The following is a 22,368-nucleotide window of genomic DNA, read 5'->3' on the forward strand; positions in this document are numbered from 1 at the left end:
GCGTGCAGACTCCAGAGTCGCGCGCTCAATGAACCAACAGTTAGTTTTCACAGCTCTGAACTCCGCCCGTGTTCTCATCTGTCATTATCATGAGCTAGTCTCTTCTGATCTGTGCCACCATCGAGAAAAAAAAGATGAAAAAGCAGAAGAAACGAAAGTAACACATTTGTGTTTTACATGTGGGCCTGTCGTATCTTGATGTATTTTGCTAAAGACCACGGAAACGCGCGCGCATTGTTCTTAAAAACTTGAGGAAAACTTATATTGTATAGAAAATAAATAAAACACGCGTATTGTCTACTGTTTCATTCGACTCAATTTCATAAATTTCACTCTGTCGATAATGTTTGAAATAATTAATTAATAAATATATAAAAGGTGCTGCCAGAGACCATTCAGATCTTTGACATTGACTCTTTGAACTGATTTGCTCGTCATTGTCATCATCATCGTTGACAGCTATAAAACCTGGACGCCAGGACGCAAAATGCTTTTTTCTTGATTATGTTGTAGCCTACATCACGTCATGCCATCATAGTGACTGGCATGTGTGATTTAATCCAGGTGAACTGTATTTCCTGATAAAACATTCAAGAGACTTGCGGTCCGCATCCTTATCATATTTACTAGCGTTGCTTTACTGCCATCTAGCAGTAAAACTGCAGTATTTTGACCAGGGCCCAATTTTTGAGAAGGGTAGACCCTCGTTTTTTTGTATGATTTAGCTGTTTATACTATTTTATAGCACTTACTATTCAGTTCTGTATTTATTTGATTATTTTCAAGGATGATTTAGTTGTTTAATTGTACAAATTTAATTTATATATTGTCCTAACCAGTGATGGGTGTAATTAATTACTAAGTAATCTAATTACTGTAATCTAATTACTTGTCCCATTAAGTAAGGGATTACTCTGACATTTTTCTGAAATTTAATTACAGTTACTTCTGATGTAATACTATAGCATTAAATACTGTATAGATTATGGAACAATTCTATATAAAAATAGTGGGTTTAACATAAAACAATTTTTTTTAAATATAACCTTCTCCCTTTAAATACTTTGGTCAGTTCAAGAATAATGCAATTGTATGTTGTTTATTTGAACAAATCAATTTGAAAGAAAGTTTATTTCGTGTACTTGTATTGTTCAACTGGTTGATGTTGATATGGGATTTGGAAAGTAATTAGTAATAAGTAATCAAATCAGTACAGTAATCTAATTACACAGTTGAAGGTGTAATTAGTAGCTAGTAATTAATTACTTTTTTAGAGTAACTTATACAACAATGGTCCTAACCCTAAACATACCCGTTGGTAATTGTTTCTATATATGAACTATATTCTGTTTTTAAATTCAGTTAAATTCAAAAAGAAAAACTATTCAGAAAGACTTCAATTCATTAGCCGCAGCGTGGCGCTTCACATCAGATGTGTGACACTTAAAAAGTGCAGTAAATGGTAAAACAATTGCTCAACAAACTAGTGTTTATTAGTATGTTAATGAATTAAAATAATTTGAAAACAAATTTACAATATCCAGCAGCATGAACTGTTTTTGCACAGCTAAATAATAACTGGAGACTGCTGACAATGAGAGCCCCGCATATTCAGTTTTAAAATTGTCACACTTGCTCTTACAATAAAAATAAGCTAAAGATCATACAAAATTAATTATTTCCAATGGGTCTTGTCTTTGCATTTGTTTGCAATCATGTCTCCTCTGTTGGTGTAAAATTTGCAAGTGGCACCGTCACAAAAAACTAGGGTCCTAGAACTGCGGTCCTGATTCCTCTGATATTGCAGGAATATAGTATTTATTGTGCAATTTTTAAAATATTTTTCTCTTATAAATAAGATTACCTGCAACCTTCCTGCCATTTTGTAATATATTATACTCGTATAACAATAATAATACTCCAAGACACTCTATTATACATTCTATTTTGATTAAATAACAGAAAAGCTATTGTCCAAATTTGATGAATAACCTTTATTTATAATTTCAATACCATAAAAAAACCCACATGAATAGGATCAATAATTGGTCAGTGCAGGTACTAGAGAGGATGGTTGTGCATTTACCAGGGACACGAGCACTGAGTTCACCTATACAAGTTGAGTAAAGCACTTTACAAATAACAAATAAGAAATGTTTCTATAGATAAAAGCTGAACAGATCCAAGTAAAATGCAGACATAAATACGTAATTTAAAGGAGAACACAACATGGTGGAGTTCAGGGTGGATAAGTGCATGAATGCCCCTAACGTAGGCTCTGAGCTTCAAGATACCTTAGTTCGGTGTATCAGCAAAGAGCATGACTGTGCTGAACTTTCACTATTGAAATATAGCTGCCTATACTTCATTGTGCTACGACTGGCTAATAAGTCACATTTTCATTGTTTCGAATTGTTGCAATTTAGAAAAGTTAATTGTGCTTTTTTTTTTGGCACAGCATGTCACCTGCTCTTTTTCTTTACTGATCAGAGCCTATTGTTTGCATCAGATGGGCATTAAATGATTCCAGTCCCCGAACATCTGAGAAGTGTGCTGTTGTAATGGTGTAATGAATTGCTCTAATGAGGTAATGTGTTCCCCGATTAAATAATTTCAAGTTAAAACTACTAATAATAGCACTACACCAATATTATTAACAATATGAAAAAAGGAAAGAGAAAAAAGAACACAAGTAATTAAACCGATAAAAAGTTCAGCCTCTGATCTTTTAGATTCTCATCCTCTTTGTCAATTGGATTCCTCCAGAGTCTGTATAAAGGGACAAATGTAGAGAAGCTCAGCTTTTTGATTCTTATTAATTACCCAAACTAGAATTGTCCGAGAGTGTATTTGCTAGTCATACCTTATTACTTCAATGGAGGGGCATGATGGGAGGCATTTGGCTATCGCTGTGGCTCCAGTCGTGGTTATTTTATTGGCCTCCAGGCTGCAATTATTAGTTTTTAATAACATCAGCATACTGTAAATCCAACATGTAATCAGCCGAAAAGGTAAACTTTCACTGCAAGCGCCCAAGTAACTTACTCAAGTCTTTTCAGCTTTGTACACAGGGGCAGAATCTTAGCCAGTGTCGATGCAAGACTGTCACCACATCCATTCCATGACAAGCTGAAAAAGACAATGACTTTATAAACTAAGGGCAGTTTTAAACAACACACAGGGAGGACCAATAATAATTAAATGTGTGGGTCCATGCATTTATGAGTCAAACTACAGCATTTGAAATATCTGATCCCACCTGACATCTTCTATGGATGGACAGTGTTTGAGGGATGATGCCACATCAACCAGATCTGAACTCCCAAATGAAGTCAAACTGAGAGACAAGTAGTTACACTGGTTTACAGAATGCAGCAGTATGCAATAACCAGGTTATATACCGTTCAAAAGTTTAGGGTCGGTAAAATGTTGTCATGTTTTTGAAATAAGTGTCTTATACTAACCAAGGATGCATTTATTTAAATAAAAATACAGTAAAACGTTAAAATGAAATATCATTACAAATTAAAATAACTGTTTTCTATTTCAATATCTTTTATGTAATTGTAAAATGTAATTTGTTCATGTGATGCAAAGCTACATTTTCAGCAGTCATTTCTCCAGTCTTCAGTGTCACATGATCTTTCAGAAATCATTCTGATATGCTGATTTGCTGCTCAAGAAACACTTCTTATTATTATCAGTGTTGAAAACTGCTTAATATTTTTGTGGAAACCATGATTTTAGTTCTTTGATTAATAGAATTTTTAAAAGAACAGCATTTATTTGAAATATAAATTCTTTGTAACATTGTAAATTTCTTTACTCTCACTTTTGATCAACTTAATGCATCCTTGCTGAAAAAAATATTAATTAAAAGTATTTTTCAAAGTCAATTTATTTAAAGAACTTTTGAACAGTAGTGTGTGATGTAACAAATTCAATCATATATGTGGCTCTGTAAAGTATTTGGTGTCTTACTGTAGTATTTTCAGTGCCTTCATGCTTATGAGACCTTCACAAAGAGCCTTGGATCCTTGTGGGTCAAACTGATTCTCTGACAAACTAAAAAAAAAAAAAAATCACCATTGCTGACATCTTTTTAAAGCAATAGTTTAATCTAAAATAAAAATTCTGTCATTATTTACTATGTAGACCACAACATGCATGACTTACTTGAGTTCTGAAAGCTGAGGCAGTAACGGAAGGACTTGAGATAGTTTAGCAGCACTGGCCTGACCAAGCTTGTTTTTGGACAGCCTGTGAAAACAAAATAATGAAGAATGGTCAGCTACTGATTTTGCAAGCAATATCACACATTAATTAAATCAAGTGAATGTTTTACTGTAGTTTCTGAAGAGCTCTGCAATGGGATAGAGCCGCCAGTAGCTTCTCTCCAGCCTGGTCACTTATACTGTTGTCTGACAGACTGCAAAAAGTTTCGAGGAACATTAATAATGATGCAATGTTTCAGATGACTGTAATAACAACAATAACACTACCGTTCAAATGTTTAGGGTCAGTTTTTTTTTTTTTTTAAATGGTTTTGAAAGAAGTCTCTTATGCTCATTGATCAAAAACACAGTAAAAACTGGTTTGCAAACTAGTAAAAAGTAATATTGTGAAATATTATTACAATTTAGAATAACTAACTGTTTTGTAGGCCTATGTCAATACCTTTTAAAATGTAACTTATTCCTGTGATGGCAAAGCTGAATTTCCAGCATCATTACTCCCGTCTTCAGTGTCACATGATCATTCAAAATCATTTTTACATACTGATTTGGTAATAAGAACCATTTCTTATTATTATTATCAATGTTTAAAACAGTTGTGCTGTTAAATATTTTTGTGCAAACCATTCGAACTTTTGAACAGTAGTGTGCATTTTTTAAATAAACACAAGTTAGTGTAGGCTATATTTCCACCATATTTAATTGTGTCCACTAGAGGGCGGTCTATCACAAGCTTTAATAAATTGTTCTCTCAGCTGAGAAATAATCTGAATCTCATTCTCAATGCAGTTGCCATACCTCAGCTTTAGTAGTTTAGTCCATGAAGGAATGTATTTCACAAGCTCATAAGTACCACCATCTCCCATTCGCCAACTTTCCAACCTGTAAATAGCATTACATTTTTTTTTTTTTTTTACATATAAGCAAATGCTGTTAGCATTTGTGTGCATGTGCTTTTACAGACCACAACACTTACTCAATCTCTTCCATCTGTCTAAACCCCTTAAAAGAGGCAAGTAGACAAAGTATGCCAGTGCCATTCACAAACGTCTCTGATGTCACCACTCTAATGTTGTTCAAGCTAAGGAAAGCAAACAACCAGATTAGATATGAAATAAAAAGATGGGTTTCTGGGAGAGTATACCTGCTTATTGAGTGTTTGCTAAATATTCAATGAACACTACAAGGCTTACCTGAGCCTTCGAAGGGAGTCCAAATGGCTGAAGCCTTGCGCTAGGATGGTTATCCCCTCCTCATCAAGTACCAAAGAGTCCAGTCTATAATTGAAAACAAAGTATTAAATATGGTATAACCTGTCAATGACAGTGAATGTATTACAGAGTGCGGTGTTTGAAAAGCGGACACTACAACATGATTTACCGTATCTCTGCCAGTGAGGCGCACTGCACCAGTCCTTTGACCAGGTCACGCCCTCGAGCTGTTGTCCAGCCAGAGCACTGGGACAGACTGGACAAAAACATATCAGCCAATCAGCAATGTTGCACTTTGTTGCGATGAGAAATAATGAAGAAAATCAGACACTTACTTAAATGATTTCAGATTTGGCACACTTTGAAGAGCTCTCCCTAATATTGCAGCTCCACGGTCACCTAAAACAAGCTGGGACAAACTTAAACACATACAGGAAGGAAAAGGTAAATAAGCTCACATAATGAAATTACACATACTTTTCCCTGTAAAGACCTTTTTTTTTCTGTGCAAAGTTAAACTTTACTTGGATAAGAGTAATAAGAAAGACAACAAACCTCAGACTCTCAAACACTGGAGTGCTTGGTAATGCTTCAGCAAGAGTTTCCACATCATCCTCAGCTGCTGCTTTCAAATCAAGACTGTAAAGTATACAGTACTTATAATAACACCAAGAGTGTTACAAATAAAGTACACAATGGTGTTTCTTCAACATCTTTAAGTCCCAGGGGTTGATTTTTTTATCTTACTTTATGTAAAATTAAATAAAATGTTTTAAAGCATGACCATCCAAACTAAGAATAAATTAATTAAAAATGATTTTAATATTAATATTCCCGGTTTCACAGACACAAGGCTTAAGCCTAGTCCCAGACTAAAATGTATGTGTGAGCTAAAAAAGCAATTTGTACAGACATCTTAAAATATGTCAGTGATGCACTCAAGATGCACACCAGTAATATTTTTTCTTCTTCTAAGGAACGTTTATAAAAGCTACTTAAATGTCCTAATTTAACTAAGGCCTAGTCCTGGCTTAATCTAAGCCTTGTCTGTGAAACCAGGCCATAGTGCATCACGTTTGGTTTTGGGAATCTCATTTTAGTTTCCATATCTTTCATTTTGAATTGTCTTTTTTATTTTTCTAGTTTAGTAATTTAATTCCCCCGTTCCTCATGCCAACATGTCATGTGATTCTCTTGCTCTTTGTGTTATGTTTTCATTAGGTGTGTTCGACTTGAAGCGGCACAGCGCAGACCGATCAATGTGCCGCAAGAGCGATTTGAAAGCATACAAAGCCTTCTGCTCTGTAATCGCTCTCGCTGTACTTTGATGTCACACACCAATCGGTCTGCGCAGCACTTCTTCAAGTTGAACACACCTTTTGGTTTATTCTAGTCATGTGTTTCTCTGTTCTCTGTATGATATATGTTACAGAAAGCTAGATGGAACATGAGGGGTATAAATACATATGGACTAATATCCACTGGAGCCAGTTGAAAGTGAGAGGTGCAGTTTATTGATAAAAAAAATACAAAACAACATAGACTTAAACTTAACTAAAAACATGACTTGAAACATGACTAGAAAAGAAATGTGAACATAGACTTAAACATGGACCTGAACATGAACTTGGACATGAATAAACCAATGATAACATAACACATAGAGCAAGAGAAGCACATGATCACATCATGATCACATCAAGAACGGGGGAATTACACGACTAATACATTTTTCTCAAAAGTTAGTGTACTTGTTTACTTGAAGAGCTTGAGAAGGAAATATGAGACACCATGATGATGAAGAAATAAAGAGAAATCAAGTAAAATATTACTTCTGAGCAACATATTTTTATTGTACCGGTGCTTAATTTTTAATCAAGCTTTAATTTAGTCAAATTATGCAAATACAAAAAATATTTAATTGTGTGTATTTAGGATATACAGATGCTACAGAAATAGCCCTAGCAACAAAAACATGTCATGTGATGCATGTATATATCCACTCTTAGACATTCTGTAAAAAACATCTAAATGTTTAATAAAAACACCCCATACATATAAAATAAAGATAATTATCTGTTTATTGTGCTTAATTATGAAAACCTTACGTGAGGCTCCTGAGATTCAGTAAGGACGGAATGACTGCAGACAAAAACTCTGCGCCTTTTCGGTCCACTTTAAGCTGAGAAAACCTGGACACAAAATGAAGTGAGCAGGATTCAAACTAAGAAAAAAAGACACCTAAGACAACAAAATCAGCATAAACTCATTGACTTACTTTAAAACCTCCAAGCCAAGACATTTCTGGATGGGAAATGTCAGAGGAGTGAGATGCTGTCCTTCTATGTCACAGCCATCAAAGCTAAAGAATGTGACAAAAGTGTTGTTGTACATCAAATGCACAGAATATCATATTAAAATTAAATTAAAGAAAAGCACAAAACACCCAATTACCTTTCAAGCAAACAAAAAGCCAACTCACCTAAGGGTCTGCAGAGCAGGTGAGACATTTTCAGGATGAACTCTGTCAGAAAAAACGGGCCAAATTAACTTTGCATAGGCCTATATAACATTGTAAACCATTTTTATGAACACTCTATGAACGTAAAAACTATAGGGAGTTATGAAACTTACATAGAAGTGGAGCTGGGACTGGAATTGGCCTCTGTAATGATGTTTATGGAAGCACGGTTGACCCTGCAAATGTTGGGTAAAAAATATTTTTTTATCTCCTTGGGATGTTTCATAAGCAATATTTAGTGCTATACTTTTTACGAAATCAATCATATGATACATTAGTAAGTTAGTATCCTCTGCAAATATGTCATTTTAATTTGTTGTGCCATTCAACATGAACGTGCGAGTGGGGTCTAATTTAGGATGAAATGAGGGTCACACAGGAAACCACTCGGTAAACAGCCAGACACATTTTGTTTAACTCAAGTAACATCAAAAAATTCAACAGGTGAACTATTAATACTATTCACTTCACTACACTTCACTTTATCTTTGACTACATTTGCAGTTTTAAACATATATTGAATTTGTGCATTTTGCTGTGCTGACAAGGTTTTGAAAAATGGTACCTGTTGTCATTAAGTTATCAGTGGTCACATGATGTGTGTGTGTGTGTGTGTGTGTGTGTGTGTGTGTGTGGCTTGTAGGTTACTGCTTCAGGACTGCACCTGATTTCTCTGATGTGTGGCTGCAGATTCAGACATTTGGCAATGAGACTGATAACATCATTTCCTGTCAGCCATGGCTCTTCAATCCTAATGAAAACATCCCAAACACATCATTATCCTCACTTTGTATCTGCTATATAAAAATAGCAACTAATCAGAAATAAGACAGAAATAACAGAAATAAACTAATTTCGTTGTTTCTTAGGGCAAATTTGGAAAATAAACTCTTAATATACACATGTATACATATGACTTTTTTCCCCACACATCCACCAAAATTTCCATCACATCTCAAATTATGAAACACCCTTAAATAGAACAGATGTTTTGTTCTGTTTTTACCTGATGTCTCTGTGTTGGTGACATCTACTGAACTGTTTGACAAAATACTCTATTTGCTCAGAAATCAAACCATTATTTCTTAATCTGAGAGGAATAGAAAAATGTGCATTAAAAACCTGTATTAATATGCCAACTATCCAAACTATCCAAAGATCCATGCAACTGTCGAAAGCGATATGTCATCATTTATCTGTGAGATCAATCCTTGTTAAAATCTTACTTCACAGTATGGATTGTGGAGAGCTCAGCCAGGCTGTCCAGTAAAAAGCCTTGACTCTGCAGTGAATTAGAAGACAATCTAAAGAAAGAGAGGAACAATAAACATTTTAACACCAATGTTTCTATAAGGTGCAGCATTTTTCTGAGAGGACAATAAAGAAAGGGGTGAATTCAGGGTGACTTTTTGCCATTGAGATGACTAGGAAAAATGATCCCAATCAACCCTACCAACTCAATTCACCCTACTTAGTTTTAGAAGTTATGAAGTGCGCACAAAACACTTATATGGTACATAGTAATGTAACTGTGGTCAAATACTCACTCTAATGTAAGTAGCCTAGGGCATCTGTTCAGGATTTCCACAAGCTTCTTCGAGTGTATGACATCAAAACTGCATTCCCTTAACCTGTATGTCAAGACAACTGTAAGAGGAAGCTAAACACCAAACCACTTTCACTTTTGACTTGAATAAACCTATTATTCTCGTGACTATTTGATTGTCTTTCGATTGTGATGCCTCACGTGCATTTTGGGAAATTACCTAAGAGTCTTGTCGTTGACGTGTTCCTGCACAAAATGAATGAAAGACTGGTCTTCCACTCCAAGACTAAAGAAGAGAAGAGCATATACAGTAGCTAAAAAACTTATGAGAATAACTGAAACACTTTTCTGTAAACCAATCCTTGCTCATGCCAATGAAAAGTCATTACCTGACTTCAACAGCAACAACCTTTTCACAAGTATTCATTGAGTTGACCAGATCCAGTGCACCTACTTGAGTCATTCGATTGCCACTGATGCTGTGAAGGAGTACAATAAGTAAACTTACCCCATAATAAGAGGTAAAATAACCCATAATGTCAATTACAAGCAACGAATGTTATGAAGACAGGCTGTGACTAAACTCTTACCTCACTGAGCTTGAGATCTTTAGTTTGGGCAAATAATCAACAAAACATTTCACCCCTTCATCTCGGAGAAGGTTATGAGACAAGCTACAATGGGGAAAGAAATACAAATTTGTTTGCACAACAGTAAAATGTACCGACTTCTAATAGGATGAGAAAACAGTGGTAAAAGAACAGAGGAATACTTACACTAGTTCAGATAGGCGAGGACAGTTCTCCAGTATCCTTGAGAGCTTCTCAACATTGGTTTTGCTCAGTTTATACTCTGTGAGCCTGTAAACATCAGAGAAAGAGTCAAAACCTCCTGTTTCCAAAGGTGCCAAATCTATTATAGTGATTCAGCATTCAGCATTACAGCATTCAGTTTAAGGTGTATTGCATCAAAAGCAGTGTTATTTCAATATTATTTATATACTATTATAGTTTTTATTTCTATTTTCAAATTGCTTTTATTTTTATATTTAATATTTTTATATTTAAGTTTTGGTCATTTTTTTATCTTTTAAAAATTGTATTTTTTTTTTTTTTACATTTCTATTTCTAAAGTCCTTTAAATTACTCACTGGCACAGAAGAAATCCGCTCAATACCACTCAAATGCGAGTTCTGATAGCGTGAGATCACTGAGTTCTGAACTCTAACGAATGCTCTCATTATAGCCAGCAAGGTGAATCAATTATTTATACAGTAAGTATAAACCACTTCATAGAGTTTTCACAAGGCGGCAGAACTCACTACATGCGCTGAACTGAAGTGTTTGAGAACTTCAGTAATTTTAAAGGGCTAAGAAGAACTTGACCGTTTAGTGACCATCCTAATTTAACTCTAAATAATTGAAAAGTATATTTTTTGTCATAATCACATGGCCACTGTATCAATGTTGAGCTGACATTACTTACTTGCAAATTGCTGCCTCTGCTTTTTCAGGACCAAATTTGATGAATGCTTCTGCCTGGTGTCTAAGAATCATTTTAAAACCAACTTTAGGAATTCAAATAATCAATATAAGTGTTTTTAAAAGCATATTTTAAGAAAGGTAATCCCTACTTTAATATCTAAAAATATGAACTTAAATAATACACCTTAGTTCTACAGCCGTGACACGCTGGCAGTCAGCAAGAGATCTGACCAATAACAAAGCCCCATTTGTAGACAGGTCAACATGACTTAAGCTGAAAAATAAAGTCATCTTAGATTAATAAATGTAATATCAGGTCATTCATGATAGGGATCAAATACAGCTGTGCTACAGGAACCAGACTGTTATGGCCACTTACTTCAGTAGATGAAGAGAAGACATTTCAGGAAGGATCGACATTAACTTCTCAATAGACTCATTTGATAGTTTTAGATGGGAGAACCTGTAACACAAATATAAAATGTGGAAAAGCAGAATGTAAGTGATCCATATAACAGTCTTTTGTCTCTACACTATAGATTAGCAGACATTAAAGCTACTCACTCAATCTCCAAAAGGTTTTCACATTTAACCAGCTGCTTACACAGCTTGGCCATGTAGTCAGGTTGGATATCACAATGGGTTAAACTGTAAAGACAAAAAAACACATAAATTACCTGATTATCGCTAAATCAATGTATATAACAAAACTGAGAGATATACCTGAGTTTTTTATGCACATGTATCCCATTTTCACTTGGGGTCAGCTGTCTTGAAGCATGTCTGCATTTATAAAACACATAGGTTATACTACGCCAACCTTACATACTTTACATATTAAGCAAAAATGTCTGCAACCACATCTGTTTCCGTACCTTCTGCTGGTGTCAAACCAAAGAACCAACTTTTTCTTTTCATTTCCACTGGTGAGAAAAAGCACAGTGTTAGCATTTTAACAGCCATTCAGACAGGCAGAAAAATGACCAAAAACTCAATGCTGGTCTTGACCTTGCATTCACTCTCCTCAGGTTCTTCTGGTTACAGAGGGCAGAAGCAAGCATCACCACCCCATCCAGATCAACACCATTTTCACTGAGACTGTGTGTGTTCAGAAACAAAATATATACTCTTTTGAAAACAGAAATAGACTGGCAGTACGGTAAATGGAGAAGCTCTTTTGCACATGCACTAGAATATTGTCTCACTAGAACTGTCAAAACCAAAGGAAGCTGCAGACAAAAACATAGGCCTACTTGATCTCCTGAATTGTTCCTAGTTTAGGCAGAAGGTCCAGAATCTTCTTTAGGCCCTTGTTACCAAGCGAGTTGTAGGACAAACTGAGAAATGAGGAAAACATGTAACATCAGTGCTGTACTTACAAGAAGAATTGTGGGTGTATGAACTCAATCCGATATGAGGTACACTGAAGTTTAAAAGGTAGGATTTATGGTGAATTTTAATACTTACTCTAAAAGGGTTATGAAGGAGAAGCCCTTGAGTTTATTACACAGACTGGCTACATGGGAAACGGTGATGTTACACTGCTTAAACCTATAAAGAAACAATTACAACTTCCTGTCAGTTCAGTATGTTTGGTTTGAAAATTATAAACCCACTGAAACAATGGTAGTGACACAGCAGAAATTGTGGTTCATTTTCTCAAGGGTGTAGGTTTGATTTTGTCATTGGTGGAGACATTAGCAGTACCCCCTCTTAAGACACTGTACATCACTTTATTTTAATATTAAAAAATAAAACGCTCTGTGACCCTACTGTTGCTATAGTAACAGATATTTCATGTGCATCTGATTGACAAATAAACTGCACATTCTTATTTCAGCAAACAGTTTGCTTTGTATATTCAGTTTAACAGTATTACGTTCAAGAGAAGTGGTTAAACTTTATAATTCAATTAATCTGTGCATATGAATTTTAATCACTTATGTTATGTTCTTGCCCCTTCCATGCAATAAATGGGTGTTGTTTAATGAGCAGGGTTTTTCTGGCGTATTTACTTTAACTTCTCAGGTACTAATGTTAATGGTGTGACCCATTTCAGGTGCGGCCAAGATTAATAAACTTTTATAAGCCTTATTTAGTGGAGTCGAGAGTAGAGAACAAGATCTGAGCTAAGACTCTCTTGTGAAAGAGAATATTAATCTTAATGAGAATTTTCCTGGTTAAATAAAAAATAATAACTAAAAGACATGAATGGACAACAGCATAATAACCCTGCCCTGACCCTTCAAATAAAACAATGCCACAAATGTCTGTGACCTTGTAAGAGGGAGTTGGAGAAATCATAAAGAAAACTTTGCACATCAAATTGCAGATGATCATCAATACATACTGTGAATATTCCTGATTAAAATAATTTTTTGATAAATAAATATACATATAACAAGTCAGTTTCTCATGAGTATTTTCCATAAAATTTAACATTTTTGTTTGCTGTCTTCAATATGATTGTCCTGAAATTGCATAACTTCTGTCAAGCCTATCCTCTTCCACAAACTATCCTCTTATTCTCCTGAAATGCTGCCCAGTGATGAACACTTGGACTTTATAGACACCATACACCACGTTATTAAACAAAGCAAGATGAAAGCACAGCTCCTTCTATATGATATAATGAAGCCATAAAGTTTTAAACTCATTAAGTCTAAAGTTCAGTGTTAAGTTTAAAATCTAGACTTTGTAACTAAGGATTAATTTGTTGTCCTTTATCTGAAAAGGAATATGATTTTTAAAGGAATCAGCACTTACCTTACATTCTTTGTCTCTTCCGTGTTATTCAAGTCTGTGTTTTCACTAAGAAAGAAAAATTGAGAAAAATGCATTTTTATGTTTATGACCATCAAACTCTGCAGTCACTACAGACTGCACTTTAAAGGTGGGGTAAGCGATATTTGAAAAACACTGTTTGAAAGTTCGTCGGACCGACACAACCAGACACAACAACAAATGTGTAGTAGTCAATCAGCATTAGGGGGCGTATGGCGGTGGAGGAGAGAGAAAGAGCAAGAGGGAGATTTGAAGAAATACTGTCAAAAAAAAATCTCATACAAAAAAATACAAAAATACAAAAAAATCTCAGAGGAATATCACTGCGAAAAAAAAGGGTTATGATCAGGAAAGAGCTTTAGGACCCGCGTTAATATTAGAAAAGCTTTCCAGTGCTGGAGAGAGCTAAGCGGGAAGGCCTGAAAACAGACGCGGAGGTTGCTTTGATTTCGCTCCGAGTAACACTGGTTTTGAGTGTCATTGTTTGTCTGGACCAGCTGGCAACTAACAACGAACTCTTGCTTGTATTTCCCCGGTGTGTGCATGTTACTTTTTTGTGCTTCCTTGTCGTTCGTTCATCATCTTCGCTTTATTTTTAATGAAGCATCATTTTGTTGCGCTTCTGCTACGATAAATACCCATCCACTGCATTGCGTTGCGTGTGTAACGGAGGCAGCTAGTAAGATTTGTGCAGGCTGATGACTGTTAGAGAATGTGTTGTATACTGTTTAGCGTACTTGTTAGTGTACCAGCCTCGCATGACAGCAATCAGGGTTTTGAGACCGACTCGGAGCAGGGTGGTTAGGATGTAGGGCTGAGTTTTGGTGGCGAAGCAATGAAGAGAGGAATGTGTTCGTTTGGGTTGATTTCAAATATCAACAATGTTCAGCAACGACATTGAGAAATAGCATACTGCAACTTTAACATTAGGGTAAAAGCTATAGACTTGCCCTCAAAAAAAAAAAAAAAAAGATGCACAACATCTACCACCATACGTTATCACTTTCAGCCAGGACATAGTGCATTGCACTGCAATAACTAGCCAATTGCATATTGCACAGACAATGTCACCACAAAAGATGTGCTAAACAGGAAATATGACATATAAATTACATGGTTTGGAGTTCTGGGGTATTACCCACCCTTCAAATAGTTCAAACACGTATTTAGAGACTATCTGTCAATCAGCACTCACCATATTGTGTCAGAGCTTTGTGAGAAGGAAAGGCTGATCTCTTTATTCCCCCTGTACACAATAAGAGAGTATAAAACATCCTATGACAATGAAATGGACCCAAATGGACAGATCAAGTGAAGTGCCATAATCTTCAAAAACTGAACAAAACTACACAGGGTAAAAGAAAATAAGGACACGACTACAAAAAATATGGCGAGATTAATATGCGTTTAACTTTAAAGTACATTAATATTAAGATTTTAAGGGCATATTTATGGGACAAAACCTTATGTACTGCTCTTAAGCAAAACTAGTTGATAGCCCGATCCAAATTATGTGGAAAATGTGTCTCATTTGCCATTTTCATGATTTTCATAAATGTATAAGACAGGCCAACAAAACAACATACTCAACATGGACTTCCTGAATGGAGGTGCAGGCAGCCATCCTCTCAATGAGTGTGAGGACTCCATCTGTGGAGATGATGTTTTTCCCCATCCTGAGTAAAAGTGAAATAATGTACCAGACGTAATATAAGTAATACTGTCGTGAATATCTCAATTATGTACAATCAGGCTTTTGAAACGAAAACACACTACTTACAAAACAGAGCAGATGTTGGGCAGTCTGGATAGTGTTTCCGCAATCACTCTTATTCCTTCATCTTTCAAGGAGTTATCGCTGACACTGTCAGATAAACAACACACTGTTTGACACAAGACAGATGTTGATGACAGATCATCAAGTCCACCTACTGTAAACTTTTTGTCCATTCCAATTTCAAAAATAAGCAGAAAACATATGAATATCAGAAATATATTTGAACACAAACACAAACACAAACATGTCAGGACAAATCAGTATATTGCTTTAAATTTCAATCTATGAAGGCCATGGCATAGCAAATGGTATTACTCCAGGTGTGTGATGTGGGGACAGTCCTCCAAAGCCCTGGCAAGTTTTGCAGCTCCAACATCAGTGAGGCCTCCACTGATAAAGCTGTAAATCAGAGGAAAAACTCAAACCAATGCAAAACACGCAGCAAGGAAATAGTATGACAACATGCATAAAGGACACAACAGACACTGGTTGATTCAAAAACGTACTCTAATCGCCGCAAGGCCTGGAGTTTAGACAGGATACCACACAAAGCCTCTGCAAACCTGTCATCGTATTTCCGGCTACGGAAACTTGAATGAGATATACATTTGAAAGGTGAATATATGAACATGACCAGTTTGTTTCAGAATAAAAACTACAACCTGAACCAATATCATGTGCTATTGATAAATTTTGGCAGCTGGTAATTATTTTGATGTTATAGATAACTAAAAAAAATGATGATAATAGAAAATCTAAACTATTATGTCTAAATAAATAAAAAATATTGAAATAAAATGACTAAAATAAACACAATACAATTATTGTGAATTTAGGCATCACAACATTATAATGTACAGTATGAAAAATGTTTATTCTTTTGGAGATTTGGTAAAAATTACATTTAACATTTTTTAAACGATTAGTGTTTTTAAAGATGAACTTAAGTTAGCATTAGATGACAGCAAAGGTTATCTAAATGTAAAATAAGGGGAATTACTGTAGTTTATTAAATATCCAATATATTATACATCTAGTATCAACTGATACAGATAAAATAACAACCAACTATCAGCTGATAACCAATATCGTACCACTATTTCATGCATCAATATTTAAAGATGCCATATGGACTACACATAAATAATTAGTTCATAAAGGAGGATTTTATGAAAACTCACATGAGACGATCCACATTCTTGAAACTAGGGAGGATTTCCAAACAATCCAAGTCAATTGAACAGCCACCAAAGTCCAGACATACATTCTGATCAGCAGCTGCTGTTACAAATGCCAAAGAATCCATGTCAACAGCGTTGAGTCTGATATTTCTCAGTTCAAACTGCGGTCTCGAACCAACAGCTCTTGCCAAGTTAGAATCTTGTGTTTCACGAACGCATCGGCACAGCTCCACAATTTTGGGGCCTGTTTGACTGGTACTTCCAGCAAAACCCAGCAAAACATTACGGACGACAGCTTGGCGCCTTTGTACCCAAGCCGCGGCTCCCTCGGCCACTTGAAGCTGGACCAAACTGGAGGTGCAGACCTCTGCAGCAAGCCCACATACGTAAAGATGGAGAGAATCTGTAAAGACAGACTTTGGGTCAGTCTTGGTGGTCCAGCGGGTTTTCAAGTTAAGCTTCTTCTTAAGTTGACTCTCTGTTATGTTCTGACTGGTCATGAGGTGGAGGGCAGCGAGAAACTCCAGCATTGTAAGGTGCATGAAGGTGAAACCGTTTCCTGAAGATCCATCCTCACACGTCAGCTTGACACAAGACAGTATTCCGCTTTTGATGCCAAAATCCTGGAGTTCTGGAGGCACTTCTGTGTCCATGAAGACTATGGTGCTTCCCTCTAGTCCTTTGAGGGCCAACTGGCTCATCTCAACAATTTTAGTTCTGTATCTCTGAAGTAGAGGTGTACCAGACACCCCACCTCCATTGAAGCGTCTGAGGGACGCCAACAAGATTTGCAAGTAGATTTCAGTTAAGGACGTTGGAAGCTGTAGATCAGTATGAGATCCATCACTGGAGAACAGATGATCCACACACACACAGCAGATATGACAGAGTCCAGGTACATGCGACATTGACAAGAGGTGACGGCTGTCCATTAACAAGTTTACAGCCTTCTTTTTGAATTCATCTCCTTTTTCATGAAAGTACTGCTCGGCGTATTCCTTCACACCCAATCGGTCAAACCCCTGAAGCTCACAGGTTATGAAACCAGGGCTCGCAAACATGTCTGTCACATCTCGTGGTCTACAGGTGACAAAAACTGTGCAATCTGGAAGGATTTTACGATTGCACAGTACAGAGAGGAGATCTGTCATTGGCAGAGGTTTGTTTGGGTCAATGAAGCTCTCAAGCTTTCTAGGATTTGTAAGCTTGGCACGAAACTCATCATACCCATCGAATATGAAGCAGACCTTCTCAGGGTTGGAGAGGATGAATTCAAACACTGCTTCGCTTTCCTCATCATCCTCACAAGCAGGATAGAAGAGAAAGAGTAGATCTTTCAGGGAAAGATCTCGTGAGATAAGATTGAGCTGCCGGAACTCCAGCAGGAACAGCAGGTGAATGGAGGGGAAGGAGCCTTCAGCCCAGCTACGGCCGAGGCAGTGCACCAGCAGGGTCTTACCAGATCCAGCCTGGCCCAGCAGCACGACAACCCTGCTGGTGGTTTTCAAAAGAGACTCAACAGACACTTTATGCTCTGACTCTTCTCCTTCATGACTGTCTAGAGACGCTTGAGGCTGGATGGTCCTGTCTTTCACTCGAAGAGGGTTCCTGTGTTTTAAATATACCCATGTGTCCCCCAGACTGATGTCCTTTAACACAGCCTGTGTCACTGTCTCATGTTTTTGCAGTATCATGGATTTAAGAGCATCTGTGTATGTCTTCAAATGATCTATGTAAGAAAATCAAAATATTGCACATTTTCTGTAAATAGAAATGTAAGTTTTACCATGAAATATAATTTGCTGTTCATACAAAAGTATGGTGGCCGAGAGAGCTCAATGCGCTGCAACTGAAGAAAACACATGCAAATAGAAAAACACCCGCAAATTAAGAAAACATCTTCATCAGTTTCACAACACACGTGCGCTCCAAATACTCACAACAGAACCAAATACAGAAACGCACGGCAAAAGTTCACAACCAGACGCGGTGCAAATAGCACAGACCACAACAGAAACGTTTCCAGGTGACCCCAATAAGTGACGAACCTGGCTGGGACGTGCTTATTGCTCGTGAGCATCCCTGTGCCCTACTCCCTTTGAAGGGCAGACGGCAGAGCCCTTGAAGTGGGGACTTTGGAGTGAGTAGGGCACTTGTGTGCCATTATGTAGCCATTTGGAACGGACTTGATGAAGGGAGCAAAGAAAGACAACATAATTTCCTCATTATTTTCACCTGGGATGTTCCCATGACAACGCAGCACATCAGCTGAAAAGCTGTTATTACCAGAAATATCTTATTATAGCTGTTAACATAACTGTTGCAAATAAATATACATTTAGTACAATAAAAGTTTTTAAAATATGCGTTTTATATCTGTGTGTGTGTGTGTGTGTGTGTGTGTAACGTTGAGGCAGGAGTGAAGCGGAGAGAATCCAAGTGCAAGCATTAATTTAATAAACAAACAGGTAATCCAGGGCAAAACAACAGAACAGGAACTCAGGACAGGAACAAGAAACAGCTACAAACAACAAAAATTTTCTCATTAGTATTCTGATGACATTGAACATATTGTTATTACATTTTGTATATTTGTATATACAATGTTGTATGTCATAAACTTCTCATCTCTGTATGTTTTGCAAAATAATAATAATAATAATAAAATAAAATAAAGTAGACTTTGAGCTGTAAGCACGTCCCAGCCAGGTTCGTCACTTATTGGGGTCACCTGTAAACATTTCAGTGGTCTGAGCTATTTGCAGCGCGTTTCTATATTTGGTTGTGTTGTGAACTTTTGCAGTGCGTTTCTATATTTGGTTGTGTTGTGAGTATTTGGAGCACACGTGTTGTGAAACTGATGAAGATGTTTTCTTAATTTGCGGGTGTTTTTCTATTTGCATGTGTTTTCTTCAGTTGAGCTCTCTTGGCCACCTTACAAAAGCCTCAAAAAAAGACTTAGCTCACATTTTAAAATCTATGAATGTTATGGCTTTAAGAAATAAAGTATCAAACCGTGTGGCATCTGCAAACAAATAATAATGCTGTCGATCACAATGTGAACATTAATAACAAGGTCAATGCTCAATGTGATGTGTTTAGCATGTTATTTTTTATTATTTTGATCATTTACAAGATTAATCAAACAGATTGAAATCACTGGGAGATTTATTCTTCTTGTTGAATGGCCAATTGGTTGCTGTCATCCAAGTTGAAGTAAATTTAACTGTTGGGTTGCTCAAGCCGATTCAAGATATTTCACAATGAGTCAAAATTCAAATGGCTGTGTCCCTTTAAGAGTATAACATACCTAGTCGTGGACGTTTCACATTTCGTGATGGTGAAGAATTATCATTGTCACTTGTATGATTGAAGTTTGTTCCTTCAAAATATAGGGGAAAAAACTGTATGAATACTTTTAAACGACAGCTTCTTTCTTTTAACAACTACAGGACACTTTCACTTTCACTTCAAATATGTTTTTTAATTATGTGTTCAAATTAAATAATAGAACAAATAATATATAAACTGATATATTTTGTTAAATTAAATTATGATTAATAACACAATTATGCTTTAATATTAATTGATGGTATGAGTAGGGGAAACCCTGGAGTACAATTTAAAAAAAAAATACAAACATGACTTACCAATTGTATTTTCTGCTACAGATACCAGTGTAGTTTCAAGAAGAAAGGGAATGTTTTCACAGTACTGATATATGATGGTGAGAAACCTTCTACATATGGTATGTTCTGACGTTTTGAAGTAATCCACAGTGGCTGAGACAAGGTCTCTGTTGTTTGTCAGTGACCGTAGCTGATCCATTGCGTTAGGTTCCACTAAGGCAAAGATCCGATCCAGAACACCACTGTCCTGTTTGCAGAGCAAGTCCACCAGTGCACTGGCCTCCTGCGCCACCAGGAAGCCCCCCGACCAGTCCTCCCTCTCCATCCTCATCCATTAGCTGGGGAAAAATCGCTCATTAAACAGAAATTACTTAATTTTGATTTGTATTTAGTTTACATGACAAACCTTATTCACCACAATAAATGTAATGGCATTGAGTTCTGATCTATACAACATGAGGAGGTCTGATGCCAGACTTGTCTAACAACTGAGGCTTTGTTTGGCAATGCTAAAAGCACGTGTATTGCTACAGTTAAAAAAATTTCAATTCACCAGGTATTATTTAAATACTGGAAATACCTGATACTCTTCATAGACGCAACTTTTCCAGGTTTGTTATAAACAAAATATAGTCTGTATGCTAGGCTACAGACCAAAAATTATTGTTCAGTAGGAAATTTGTGGTAGATGCTTTCAGGATGGCACTCATATAAATGCATACAATGTATGTAATGTGAAACTCTTTCAAACTTTTACTAAGAAGGTTTCTGTCTGCACTTAATAACTAAAATATAATAAATTGTTATTTAAGGAGCAGCTCGTGGCCATATAGTGCCATGCATTAAACGACGCATATAATTATCTGGAGGCTAGTTATGTAAAGGTTGACCACATGAATGGCATGGCAATGTTAGTCAAAAATGTGCTTACTCGCGATAAGAAACATAACAAATGTTCTGTATGTTTATAAGACGTATTGATATAATGGACTCACCGCTGGTGGCATAACGCATCGGTCCAGTTTTATGGAAGAAAATGAAACTAAACAAACCCTCTTTGGTTTCGTTTTCTTTTATATGCAAAATACATACGGATCCTGCTAAGTCTGGCGCGAGACTATTAAACCAAACCCGCCTATCTATGGTAGTGTGTCACTTAAGTATGTTTTAATGTAAACCCGCATTTTTATCAATCGACGACTGCAGAGCGTTTAGCCAGGTTTATTTTCCTGATACTTTTCTATGGATTCACAACCTGAAGCACTTTATAAAGAATTCACAGACGTTATTTTAATATTAATTGAACGTAATGCATTTAGAACAGAATAAATTTAGCGCTTATGTTGCTAATTAAAGCTATGGTTATATTGACTCAATGAACACAATATAATCGATTTCAAAGTGTGCGTGACGCTTCAAAAACGCAGTTACATCAAGTTTTACTACGTCGGTTTATAAAATCCGTTGAATCGTGAGATAGGGCAAATGAGGACAGTCACAGGAGTGCCATGTGAGGTCATGTTTGTTGTCTGATCACTCACTGAGGCCACCTAGTGGTGAAATTAAATCACTGCACTCCTTATAAGGACATCAAGATGTGATGTGGAGCTTTATCTATGCAATGCACCTACTAGGTCTTTAAACCGGTGCAACTTTAGTTTTCACGTTAGTTTAAAAATGAAACTTACCTTAAAGCTGCAGTCCGCCGTTTTTACTCTTTGTCGCCATCTTTGTTCGAAATCTGCAATTGCAGATATTCGCGGAATAATCAGCTTTGCGTGAGTTGTGCCTCTACACGGCACAGCACGGATGAATCCAATGTTTTGAGGAGAATGTGCGGCTGTCAGTCGCCGTGCCGGTGTGGATACTGACATTCAGAATCACAGATTATTATTTTTGGAAGTATGACCAACATAATAATTTTCACCGGAAAATGTCATCTGCACAAGTAATTAACATCCACTTTCGTTCTGGTTCTGACCATCTAAGGGAAAAAAATC

General features: G+C 36.4%; 1 protein-coding gene across 1 annotated transcript; it reads right to left on the bottom strand.

The window, feature by feature from the left end:
- Positions 1–2,362: 2,362 nt before the first annotated feature.
- nlrc5 (NLR family, CARD domain containing 5) lies at positions 2,363–21,474 on the bottom strand. The gene is made up of 44 exons (XM_056261139.1): positions 21,364–21,474; positions 20,390–20,706; positions 20,050–20,121; positions 16,740–18,468; positions 16,065–16,148; positions 15,874–15,957; positions 15,562–15,645; positions 15,368–15,457; positions 14,977–15,027; positions 13,764–13,808; positions 12,465–12,548; positions 12,251–12,334; positions 12,006–12,095; positions 11,873–11,920; positions 11,721–11,780; positions 11,562–11,645; positions 11,377–11,460; positions 11,182–11,271; positions 10,999–11,058; positions 10,290–10,373; positions 10,104–10,187; positions 9,903–9,992; positions 9,734–9,799; positions 9,515–9,598; positions 9,194–9,271; positions 8,974–9,057; positions 8,632–8,718; positions 8,081–8,143; positions 7,929–7,970; positions 7,725–7,808; positions 7,555–7,638; positions 6,002–6,085; positions 5,782–5,865; positions 5,616–5,702; positions 5,429–5,512; positions 5,212–5,316; positions 5,034–5,117; positions 4,346–4,429; positions 4,177–4,260; positions 3,982–4,065; positions 3,260–3,337; positions 3,046–3,129; positions 2,864–2,947; positions 2,363–2,769 (listed from the first exon to the last, which is right to left on the bottom strand). Exons 2-44 carry the CDS (start codon positions 20,697–20,699, stop codon positions 2,697–2,699), a joined length of 5,262 nt encoding a protein of 1,753 aa, XP_056117114.1. The 5' UTR covers positions 20,700–20,706; positions 21,364–21,474; the 3' UTR covers positions 2,363–2,696.
- Between the last annotated feature and the right edge of the window lie 894 nt (positions 21,475–22,368).

The sequence above is a fragment of the Rhinichthys klamathensis genome, unplaced genomic scaffold (assembly GCF_029890125.1).
Source record: "Rhinichthys klamathensis goyatoka isolate OS25496 unplaced genomic scaffold, OSU_Roscu_1.1 h1tg000181l_1, whole genome shotgun sequence".
NCBI classification, from domain to species: domain Eukaryota; kingdom Metazoa; phylum Chordata; class Actinopteri; order Cypriniformes; family Leuciscidae; genus Rhinichthys; species Rhinichthys klamathensis.